The sequence below is a fragment of the Cygnus olor genome, chromosome 1 (assembly GCF_009769625.2).
Source record: "Cygnus olor isolate bCygOlo1 chromosome 1, bCygOlo1.pri.v2, whole genome shotgun sequence".
Taxonomy (NCBI): Eukaryota; Metazoa; Chordata; class Aves; order Anseriformes; family Anatidae; genus Cygnus; species Cygnus olor.
Window position 1 is genome coordinate 136,701,316 of NC_049169.1, and position 12,940 is coordinate 136,714,255.

Below are 12,940 nucleotides of genomic sequence, written 5' to 3' on the forward strand. Positions count from 1 at the left end.
CTACTTAATGCTTCTCTCTGGGAAGAGAGTTGGGATGTTCATATAGATCTTAGCAAGAGGAACAATGGTTCAGCCTGCATTTAGAGTTACCAGTCATTAGGGATCCTGATGTGGCTTTCTGGGACGTGCCTCTGTATTTATCTAGGAGGCAATACCATGTTTTGTACATACTGAGCCCAACTAGTGGAAGGAGGCCTGTCTGGAGATAGTGTGGATGCTTAGCCAAAGAGTTTTGATTCATCACTAACAAGATCATCTCCAAGTTCTGACGCAATACCTTACATTAATCCTTTGTTCTAAAAAAACATGTCCCAGATACCATGCCAAATTATCCTTTCAGCTACACCTGCAAAACATGGTTGAGTGGCCTGGTTTTGTATTCCAGTGTATGTTAAATCAGTCAACAGCTACAGGCTCTCATATCCTTAATGCAACTGCAAGAGAAAGCAATGTATGAGGGTTGTTCTTTTTTTTTTTTTTTTTTCTTCAGTGTGTGTGTTTTAATCTGTAAAGATAATCTTCAAAAACATGCAGACAGCTCTACCTCAATTCCTTTGTGGACTGAACAGGAGAGGAAACATTCAATAAGAGTTTCACAGAAGAGAGAGATGAAAAGATAGAAAGTACATATTTCAAGCAGAATATATATATAATATATAATATATATAAGTAGAATATTTATTTACTGTAAAATGCCAATCATACCTCACAGATTCAATATAAGACCATAGAGTTTTCAGAAGACTGAAGGACCCTCTGGGAACCTGTCATATTGTTTATCACAAATGGCCTCTGCCATTAAGCTTTGATTCTTTTCCTGGCGTTTGAGGTCAGAAGGGAAAAGGTCGACTGCTTTTTCCTCTGACTTTCAAAAGGACTATGTGAAGTAACTGCAGACTGGAATCTATTGTCTGTCAATCCTGGACATAGGCAATATTTAAAAGATGCAAAGTTATAAAGGAAATCAGTTCACGTACTATTTAAATTTAGACTTTATTTGGTAGTTTTTGTGGTCAAAGTTTATAAAAATATCACCATTTTGTTGTAACTCAGTATTACTTAACAATATTTTAGGGGCAAGCTACCTGCAGGAAGGCCCTATGGCACAGGATAACTCCATGCTACAGGGACACCCATCAGAGTGGTTTTTTTTTGCAAGCTGGTTGTCCATCGCCACGTACCCTGGGTAGCCACCTGACAAAGAGTGGAGTCTAATGACGTCAAGTTCCCTGACAGGCATCAGCAATTTTTCAGTAACTGCTTGCATGCATGCATGCTTTTGCTCCATGATAAGTGCAAGGTAGCACTATTTCATCAAGAAGCGAGTTGCCTTGTGCTGTTGGGTAATAAGAGCACGCACGTGGAGTGTGACCACAGAGGAGTGTGAGTCCTGTAGGAATTAATTCCTGAACTGTTGTATTGAATCCTTATAAAGGGCTGTTATAACTTTGCTAATATAAGATAATTATATTAAAATATCAGCCTTAAATAAAATAAGCTTACAAAGTCTGTGTCTATAGGAAAGATGAACATATATATTATATGCTAGCACTCTCTAATAGGCAGAAATTATAGGACTACTTTTCTTCAGTTTTGAATAAAGCTGCTTTCATCTAGATTGATACAGTTAAAAAGCTCTACAGGCACATATTTCTCCAGTACACTAAACCTGGTAACTTTTCTACATTTTTTCACTTTAAAAGTAGAGGGATTTTCACCTCTCGATGTGAAATACTTGTGGAGAGAAGACACTCATGTTTTACCTTGCCCTAACTATTTGAGGTCAGAACTATAACCACCATAGGGCTTGCTTTGACCAAATGTACTTAAATAAAGACTGAAGTTTGTCTCTGCAAGAGTTTTTTTTTTTTTTTTTTAAATATCAATATAGAGATTCTGAAGTCACTCTTTCGGTGTAAAAATAAGTCATCTTTTTCAGTGAAGGCATAGATATGGTTTTCTTATGTACTTTATCTGAATAATCTTCAGTGAAAAATATGAAGATTTGTTTGTCTTAAACTAAATGACATAGAAGGTCAGGAATATTGCAGCTAGTTAGATGTTTTCAGCTTTGTTTACTCAGAAATACAGATCAGTACTTGCACACACAAGTGCACAAAGGTGCTCATTTCCTGAAAGTATTCATTTTTAAAAGAAGATAAGTGAAAGATTAATGTGAAATAATGCCATTGTGATAACATAGCTACAGACTCAGCAACATTTAGCGATTGCGAGAATGATGCTCTGAACAAAACAACCGAAACAAAGAAAAAAAAAAAGAAAAAAAAAAGAACTCAGCAAAAAGAACAGGGAAGGGAAGGCCCAATTCAAAGAAGTTTCTTAGAACACTTATGTTCACATCTTGACTGGGTGAAGGAAACCCTCGGCTTGTAGAGATGTAACACTAAAAGTTAAAATTTCCACAAAAGTTTATTGAAAGGGTGAGAAAGAACATCCAAACAAGGCCTTTGGCCTCTTTCAGCAAAGCCCACCCTCAGCGTAGGCAGTGCGCAGTCAGCGATGCACTTATTGACATTCCTCGGCTGGGGGAACGTGAACATTTACAGAAATAAGTGTTTCTCTGAATCACATCAGTAACGCTTGGGGAGCAAGATCTAAAATGTGTTAAAAAGGGAACTTCCTCTTCTTGTTCCTCTTATTAAAACCCTTTTCTCTATCTAAATATCAAAGTGCTTGTCATTTTTCTCACAACTCAGAATGCTATCCCTTTGCCTTCCTTGCTTGTTCTTCTCTTCATACGCAGTGTATAAAGGAAATTAAGTGTTTGTTTTCTACACTGGTCTAATATTCTGTCATCTGACCAGCAATTCAGACGGTCCATGAGAGGCTCAATCCTCAGAAGGAATATTGCACATAAAGAATTCCAAATTTCAGCAGTTTTAGCTAAATTTAATGAGAAATAAACTGTCCTAACACTTTAGCTCTCATTTCAGTTTTATAAGTCATAAGAACAGCAAGTAAAAAATTTCATTTTTTTTGCCAAAAATGTACTATCTTGATAAAAATAAATTACATTCTTTAGTCACATTTGCTTTGATTAAAAACAGCTAATATGACTTTCTTAAGTGCTTAGAATAAAATATCTGCTTTCATTTTATTTCATTCTGAATACGTTTGCAGTTGAGTTCAGCATTTCATGTTTGTATGTTTGTTTTCCTGTAGTCTGAAGTATGCTGTCCTACATTCTTCAACTGGAATAGTGTCTTTCTAAAATGCAAAGATATCAAAGGATTCAGGAAATTAGACTTATTTATTCTAGACAACAGAGCTTTAACAGACAGAGAACCAAAATAATGAAACAGAATAGGCTTTGGAAGACTTTCTGTTGCAATGAATGTTTTGAAATTTTTTTTTCCATCTCAAATCACAAACTTTTTATAAAATGGTATTTCTGTTTTTCAGTCAACTCACAGGCTTTTCAGTCTTGTTCACAGGTGCACTTGACATTGATAACAGGAAAAGAATAGATGTGAGAAAGGAAATATATCAGTTTTATTTAGTAGTCTCCTAAAAAAAAAAGGTTGACACATTTCTGTTGTTACTCTTCCATGACAAAGAAATAAGTCAGTCATCTTCTTTTCTGCTTTTTTAATCTTTCTATTTCAGTATACCTTTTACTGTTTTAATCGCTATGTTTTGTCCACTAAACAGAAAGGAATCACCATCCCTGTCAAAAGAGGCACTAAGCAGCTGTCACCTTAGCTTATGGTTATAGCTCAGAAAGAAACTGATGTTACTGAAGTTCCAAGTGAGCTTTCTGTGTAGAGTGCCATGAGTGATAGGGTATGAAGAAGAGCGAAAAAATCCTCCCTGGATTTAGTGAGGGTTGCCCCAGAAGATGCAGGTGCTCTTAGTACCTAATATTGAACTGAAATACATCTGCTCACTAAATGTTCTAGAAATGAGGCAGGCAGAAAAGCTTAACATTTCTCTTTCTATGTCAAAATCTCTAGGACTAATGTAATTGGCAATAAGACTGGACTTTCTCACTTAAAGAATCCTTACTGAGTTTTTCTTTCAGTCTACCTATATGTTCATTTGTCATAGTACAGATCTGGCTGTTGCTAAAATAAAAGCAAAACAATGTCTTTATTACAGGGATATTTATATAGAAAGAATGTATTTTTACAGTTTATGTAAACATAGCTGAGGGTTGATATTTTAAAATTATTCTACAGGAAAGTTTCTTTTGCAGTGTATCGTGCAAGATCCACAGATTTGAATTGTGTTGTAGGCTTGAAATTGCAAGAAAGCAACTCACAAATGTATGGGAAATCTAATTCTAATGCTTATAAAAAAATACTTTCTCACTTTATTTATGACATTTTCAACTAAAACCACAAGTGGTAGACAGATGCTGTGGTTGCGGTGGAGGAAGGACTTATAAGTACCCTGAACGAGATGGAAACATAAATACAGTGCTAACTAAACCCAAATAAAAACAGTAATGGGAGAGCTGAAGAACTTTGAAATGCTATGTTGTGAGTCCAGCAGCTTAATCTGGCTATTTAAAAGGCAAAGTATCAAAAGTAAGTGTGACAGTGCAGGGATTTCTGCTGGCCCAGGCTTTCACAAGCAAGGAATTCAACAATAGAGCCCCAGAAAGATTTGGCAAAAGGAAAGGCAAAGAGGGAGTGATGATTATCTATACTCCACATCTTCCTACGATGTGAAACAGGTTGTGAACGTGCAAGTCTTGTGTGCTCTGCATGCTCCCTCCTCCCCTGCAGAAGACGCTAGGGAACTATTCACTCCTTGTGATGGACATCTTCTTTTGCTCCTTGTGAAGGACATCTTCCTTACCAAAAATCATGCCAAGGGGACCCACCCTCTTTGGAGAGCTCTTGTAGGCATCTAAACACAAAGCTCAGAACTTTACAGTCTAGGCACCCTGCTCAAGAGGTGCCTCAATGTGGGAGGCACTTGTGTTTTACTGACAGTTCTGCTCCATAAACATGTAAAATCTACCTTTAGGCAGGCCACAAATCCCGACACTGTTTTGCATATTTCTTATCAGCATGTGCTATCTGAAAAAGCAAATTAGAAGCTGATTTCAGAAGATACCTTTGTGATTAGCCCTAACATAAAACTCAGTGTAAGAGATATTGAACAGCTTTATGCATAGTGCGATAGATTTAATGGAGGTTTTCACCCATACTCCCACCTCCCAAGTACAGAGTAGCTGTAGGAATGGCAATCTAGAGGTGAGATCTCTCAGTCCCTGAGAGCAAATATCTTTCACTTGCAAAGGCCTATTATTAAGGCTCTGTAGTTACTTTGGTATACATAAAACCTTTGTTCCGGGAAATGCAGGGTTACTAGGTACAAATGGGTGTCACTTGAAACAGATTTCTGAGGCAATAATGGGTTCATGAATAGATGTTTACTATGGTATGTCACAGATAGAAGAGCTGAAATAGATAGCATTACCTTTTTTCAAGAGCTTAGTGTCAGTTAAGTGCCTTTCCAAGTTCCCCTGAAAACTGAAGAGTTAGTTTCATTCTTGATATCGTTCCACCACCAAGCACAGAATTTCATCTGGAATGGATTTGGCTCAAAGGGTTTTTTGCAGTTGTGATCATGTGATGTGCTTATTACTCAGAACGTGTTTGTTCTGTGCCATATTCAGAACATGTCTCTGACATCTTTGCTATTCCTACTTTCTTGTGCCTTTTTCTGTGTTTCCAATAGTTCAGCTAGAAACCCCGTGAAAGACTGGCAACATTAGTAAACATTACCTGCTTGATGCTGACTATTTCTGAATATTTTCAGCTGACATTTGAAGTACTATATCTTACTGATGAAATCAAGAAATAACAGAAATAAGCCTACACCAATCTTCTTACTGCTACAGCTGCCTTTTTTTTTTTTTTTTTTTTTCTTTTTGGATCTGCACTCAGTTTATTTTTAGGGTTGAATATTTCTTTCCTGCACTGCAGCCATCAATAGAGACTTCATCTTTGCCAGGTCTCAAGAATCATCAACAGTTATTTTGTGAAAGTCATTTGATAAGAGCTTTTGTCAGAAACCTAAGCTTTTGTCAGAATGGTAGTAGCCAGCCAGAGATATGAGGACTGAAGGCTGATCACCTCTCTGAGGGGCAGATCTGCTATGCTGCTCCCTGGCTATGACTACAGTTAAATTAAAGGTCTTATTTAACTGGATCTGAGGTTAAATGACACCGAATGACTTGTGCTTATGTTTTTAGAAACTAGCCTCTCTTGTGGCAAGTGTTTCTTGGAGAGATGAAACAGTGGAGATGATCAGAGTCCATGAGTAATACTGTGTGCTTGTACTCACTCTCTGGTCCTCTTTATTAATCAGCATAGATGTGCCCACAGTTACCAGCTGGCTTGGCCTGGATCCTTTTCAGGTCCATAGTTCCACTCTTCATAGAATTTACTGATCATCGATTATCTGCCTTTCACATCATTCATTACCACTTCTTTGTTTTTTTTGACCCTCTACTTTTGTTAAATTGCACTCCTGCATGCATGTAGTGCTTTGAGGCATGAGTTCCTGTTTGCATCTGCTAAATGCTGCTACACTGTGTAAAATAAGTAAGCTAAACCATAAGAGACTGTGTCTGCCAAGAAAGGTCTATATAGGCCAGACAGTGAAAGCATGGTTTTATTTTGCAGACTGCAAAACTGAAACTCATTTTGCAGAATTATAGGTGACTCGAATAAGCAGTTTCAAACTATTAAAACAAAAAAACAAACAAACAAACAAAAAAAACCCAGCATTTACTTGGAATGGATCTCTGTTTAGTTGGACAAAAGAAATCAGAAAATATTCTATATTACAAGAGAGCAAGGTCTTGGCATCTGACGTAGATAGGATGGGTTTAGCTCTTGGGAAACTTATGGCATAGTGTTCTCATGCAGACATTAATTTCATTTCAATTTGTGATGTGATATTCTGTGTGCCACAATAACAAAACAATAAGGTATGATAACGTGTAGTTTGCAAAAAAAATATCAGAAAGCCTCTCAGTAGGGAAAAAGTAGCTGTTCAAAGCTAGAAAGAAATGAGACAGGTAAAACACTACAATGATTTGGAGGGAGGAGGCATTTGTCAGGAGAACATTTTAATTGATTCAATTCATTCAGAAAAAAATGTCAAACTACACAGGCCTTTTTCTTATTAAATTAATATAGAATGATAGAACTATAGAGTGGTTTCGGTTGGAAAGGACCTTAAAGACCATCCAGTTCCAACCCCCTGCCATGGGCAGGGGGACACCTCCCACTAGATCAGGTTGCATAAGAAGCGTGTTTGTAATTTGTTTTAACACATTGCTTTTCTTTCTCTTGACTTTTGCCCTCTAGGTTTGGAAGCCAAGAGTTCATGATATGATCCAGCTGGCTTATAGATCAACAACCACCTTGTGAATAATGGTTGAAAACGGATCCCACCTGGACAATGAAACACTTGCAATGCTCCAGAATAGAGCTATCTCCGTCACCCTCCCAGTGGTGTATACACTGGTGGCTATCATCAGTATCCCTGGCAACTTGTTCTCCCTTTGGGTGCTCTGCTTGCATATCAAACCCAAAACGCCTTCTGTTATCTTCATGATCAACCTGAGCATCACAGATCTCATGCTGGCCTTCTGCTTTCCCTTCCAAATATCTTATCACATCCAGAGCAATCATTGGATCTTTGGCAAGATTCTTTGCAGCCTTGTGACTGTGATGTTCTACTCCAACATGTATTCTTCCATACTGACCATGACTTGTATCAGCATTGAGCGGTACATGGGTGTGGTATATCCCATGAAGTTGGTCAAGTGGAGAAGAAAAAGATATGCCTTCGGTGCCTGTATGGTAATGTGGCTTTTCTTGCTACTAGCTTTCTATCCACTGGAAAGCACAGATCTGACCTATGAAGTGAAAGAACTGGGGATTATAACCTGTTTTGACGTTCTCAAGTGGGATATGCTGCCCAATTTTGCAGCCTGGGTGGCCTTTCTCCTCACGCTATTTGTTGTGCTCTTCCTGATCCCTTTCATTGTAACAGTTGGATGCTACATCGGCATCATTCGGAAGCTTATTCAGACATCAAACAGATATGGTAACAGGCAGAAGACTAGATCCATATACCTGGCAATTATAGTCCTTTCGGTGTTCGTCACTTGCTTCGCCCCCAATAACTTTATCCTACTTGCGCATATGATCGTCCGCCTGTTTTACAAGAGGAGTTTGTACCCTGCCTACAAGCTCACCTTGTGCCTCAGTTGCCTCAACAACTGCATAGATCCCTTCATTTACTACTTTGCCTCTAAAGAATTTTACCAGAAATTGATGCAAGTGTTTCGCCCTAAAGTACTGCTCAGTGACAGCTTGGAAACCAGAAGGGAAAGCTTATTTTCTGGCAGGACCATGTCAGCCAGATCGATGTCAAGTGGACCTATGGATGGGTTAGAGGGAGTAACAGTCTATTTGCAAAGGCAGGAAAGTGTTTTCTAGCCTTAGACTTCCCCAGCAGAAAGGCACCTGTGAGTTCCATGAGTAGAGACAGAAAATATTTCTTTTTGAATGTCTACCCTCAAAGTAACATGCTCTAGTGACAGAAGTCAAACCATATGCATATTGTGCATGCTACTTGAGTAAGTGACTATTTTCTGATAAAAAGTGGAAGCACAAAAGGAACTGAGTTTATTCAAAAAGACCCTGAAGCAAACCCAGTGTAGATAATTAAGGGTTGGCCTGGAATTAGTCCAAGGGATAAGTTTAGAACAAGAATTACTTTCAAGTTGTATAATCTCAGTGTTACCCAATGCTTGAGATCCTCAGTGAATGTGAAATATTACTGTATATGAGTTATAGCATACATTGAAATGGGATTTTGGGAAGGGGAGTTGTTTTTCTAAGCAATGTGCTGTTTTTTTTTTTTTTGGGGGGGGGGGGGGTTAATGTATTGCTTTACTGTTCAGTTGCATTTCTATAAATGAGTAAACATAGCTTGTCATTTTACCATCAATGCATAATGCATAGCCACTGTGAATTCACCACAACACTCACCCGTTTATCTGAATCAAACCACACTAACCTTTGAAAAGGTTAGATTGAGTGATATTATTTATTTCAGTTTTATACAGCAAAATATCTCATGCTATGAAAGAAAATCGAGCATTTCTTTCTAGTTCCAAGCTAGTTTTACCTAGAACTAACAGTGTTTGAGACAACTTCAGCTGCTGCATGGCTTATATTTTCATTTCCTGAAGGTATTAATTTCTCAGGATAGTGGGCAGAAATTGGTTTAAGAAAACAGGTTTCCCACATTGACCTACTACAGTAATAATGCTTCTGGTGTTAGATTGGTATCAACAAGTTGTTTTCACCAAATCACTATAGACTGTATGTGGAAGCACCACCCCCTCAGCAGACAATTTAGCTTTACATAGTGTGAGGATATACATATCTTCCTTATGGTACTGGTGTGGATTATTAATCAGACCTTCTGCAGGATATATGAGAATTTGACCACAGTGATTCTGTGCAAGCAGAAGCTGCCTGAAAACCCACCCCTATGGCCAGATATCAGAAACGTACTTCTTTCAAACAGGCAAACAGAAAGCAGAAAAAAATGAAAGCAAGGTTTGATAGTGGGAGATGTACCAAGTATCCTGGAAAGAGGCTGTAACTATAACCAGGTTGATAGTGCAGTCATGTGCTTGGGATTTCTCTCGGAAATATCCTTCTCTGGCTTGTTTGCATATATTGTGTGATGTTTTTCTTCTCACATCTCAGCAACTGCCCGGGTGCTTGGAAAGACAACTGCTACAGAATACATCCTGGGGACAGAGAAAGACAAAGTTTTTCCTGTTGTATTTTCAGCTTTTTATCTACGTTTGGATCTCAGGAGAGTAAAAAAAAAAAAAAAAAAAATCCACCTGACAGAGCCAGACAAGCTTACCCCTCACAAGCAAGATGAAGCTATTTGTTTCCTTTTGCTACATTGCAAGCTGGATGGTGCTACATTAGTGAGCTGGAGGCTTTCTTCGACATTGTGGATGGTTGGTTCAGACACCACATTTCGTCTCCCTTGAGCAGTGGCTGCCAGCTGTACTGATTTCTGAGCTCCTGCAGCTAAGTAGCTAAGTAAAAGACATCACCCATGGCTCCTATTATCTATTTGGCTCCTTTTTTTTTTTTTTTTTTTCCCTTGTATGACATCATTTAAAGCCATTTTTCTACCACTAATTATCATGAATTTCATTGCTGTAGAGGCTGGATACCCACAAATTCAATTGTGAGATATTTGTACTTCCTACCCTCTGCTAAAGTATCATCAGTTATTAGTGCAGGATAAAAGTGAGTGGACCTAGTGCTACCTTTCAAAAGCCATGTGAGGTGTTCTGTGCATTTCACAGCATTAGCTTTAAGTGATCTGCACATTTTCTGCCCATCAGCCCACATCTGCCCACAGCTTTAGCCACAAGTAGCCCATCAAAACTTTCCCATCAAGCCTCATGGAAGCTAGGCTGCATTAGTGCCTGTGTGCCAGGTGCAGTGAGATGGACTTAGAACTACAAACCACCTCACAGATTCTGAAAGAGAGGAGCCTGTACAAGTCAGGGGCTCTGAGCTCCCATGTCAGCTCTAGAACATCCTCCACAATATCTGCTTGCACCAGGATATAAGCTTCTGGCAGGAAATGTGAGCTGTTAGCTTGGGTAGGAAGAGCACGAGTGTTGAGGTGAAGGTATGAGATATGAGATTACCGCTTCCTTGATAGACAAGATCCAGGATAGAGGAGGAGGTAAAAGGAAGAAGGATAATTTTATGTCTTTAAAGCAAAAAAAAAACAACCAACCAACCAAAACAAACAAACAAACAAAACAATACTGCTTGCTTGCTTGGGACTTCAGTGTCCAAGTCCAGCTCATTCAGTGCCATTTTCTTTGAACATGCCCTACACAGTTGCCTGTTCTACCCCTCCAAAGAAAGAAATAATATTAATAAAAAGACATACAAAATATACCACAATACATTACATAAAGCATTACATAAATTTCAGTTGTTTGGATATGTGCCTCTGTTTACCTACACTGTCTGAAAAAAATCACAGGCTGGGATTTTCCTGACTTGTCCCATATCCATCAGGTGGAAATTCAGTTAGTTTATTTATGTTTTTCGAACCTGTGTATTAATTTAGCAGTGCACTGCTTTGCCTGGCTGTTCAAATCCCCCTTCCATCCCCTTTCACAGAACTCCAGCTTTCTCACTACCAAAACTGTTTTTCGCATTTTATGGTGTCAGAAACTGTTTTGGAGGTTATACTAAAATCCCCTTCTCTCACCCTTTTTTTTTTTCCTTCTGCAAATATTCTTCTTTGTTACTTCCCCTAGCTTTAATGCAGATTTTCATTCTGTTTTATTTTGAACCTAATCTTCAAGCACTCAGTGCATCCTGAAATGTGCTGAAACATGCCTCAACTGTAACTGACATCAAACAGAGCTGAAAAAGCAAAGACTTTGCACTTTGGACATCAGCAACTATATTTTGAAAAATACTGAATTGCTCCTTTTGCAACAGAGAAAAGATGCTCACAACTGACTGAAAATTTTCTCTCAAGCCTCACACAGCTCTCCATAGCACATAATTCCTTTTTCAATGGTGCCTAAAAAGGAATAGAAGGGATGTCCCATTCTTTACACCATTGTATAAGCTAGTCTCAAATTAGCTCAGATGAGGCAAAATTCCAATTCATGTTACCGGGATTGTTTCTTGAGAAAGAAATACAATCTTTGATTGCTTCCTCCAGATATCTTTTGAGTCTGATGGTGTATACTGTGAAGTTTTAGAGGGGTGTTTTAAGAGAGGAGAATAAATTCTTTTTAAAAGTAGCCCAATTAACTGTTCTTCAACACTTGAAACATGTCCTCATGGGACACTATGAGGTCGCAAGACTGCTACCTTGTTCAGTGGATGTGAGCTTAAATGCATTTATATATATAAACATATATATAAACATACACATAAATGGAGGTTGCCTTTGAGAGGTTATCAAAAAGTTCTTGTCTATACTGCCTTCAGTTTGGGAAATGTGGGTTCTGTATGACATGCTTACTTGATTGCCTCTGTGGTAGTAATTTTACTGAGAGGAAGACACGAATGTACAGGTTTCTGTTCTGTTTTTGTTGGTGGTGGTGGCGGTGGTTGTTTTACATATATATGTATGTTTTATTTGTGTAACAATTTAACCTATGAATGTTCTTTGACTTTTGTACATAAAAATCAAGAAAGAAACCATGAAAAGGACAGGATTTAAGATTTAAGATTTGTTTGCACCTGTCATGTGTGAGCTACTTCTCAACTTAGAACAGGGCAGGGAGATCAAGTTATAAAATAAAATGAATCAGTTTTCCATTGCTATTTTGTCTCTCTCTATATATATTTTAATTTCAGTGCATTTCTCTAGAGGGCCAGCAGGCCAGGTCCCATTGCACCACTCAACTGGCAGCAGGCAGCAGGGGGCACTGGGGCAGCCCCAACCCCAAGCCCCAGCCCCAAGCACTTCCCTGGGGACAGGGACAGGTTGGGACATGGGCCTGCTGGGTGGACCCCGCTGGGCAAGGGCCATGGCCAGGCCCGGCTGTGGGGAGCTGGGGCCCAGCCCTGCTGTGGCCTCGCTAGGGCGGGGGCTGGTGGTCCCAGGGTGATGTGGGGACCTGGACCCAGGCCTGGGCAAGTGGGGGAACCCCCAGGGCTGATGTGGGGTCCTGGTCCCAGGGCAGAGTGGGTCAGGCCTCTAGAGATGTTCAGGGCTGTGAGGATGCTCAGGACATGACACCCTGATAGAAACCTTCCCTAGACTGACTGTGCTTCATTTGGGGTTCAGGATCTGTGTGGGCGTGTCTATGCTGATAAATGAAAGAGGGCCGGAGATTGTCTTGAATTCACTTGGTAAT

General features: G+C 39.1%; 1 protein-coding gene across 4 annotated transcripts in view; it reads left to right on the top strand.

The window, feature by feature from the left end:
- Positions 1 to 12,401, top strand: part of P2RY8 (P2Y receptor family member 8) — a 34,880-nt gene extending 22,479 nt beyond the window's left edge. For all 4 annotated transcript variants that reach the window (XM_040534714.1, XM_040534696.1, XM_040534706.1 and 1 more), the window contains one exon: positions 7,353 to 12,401. In XM_040534714.1, coding sequence (XP_040390648.1) covers positions 7,419 to 8,492 — 1,074 coding nt within the window. In that variant the 5' untranslated portion in view covers positions 7,353 to 7,418 and the 3' untranslated portion in view covers positions 8,493 to 12,401. The remainder of the gene's footprint in view (positions 1 to 7,352) is intronic.
- Positions 12,402 to 12,940: the final 539 nt, after the last annotated feature.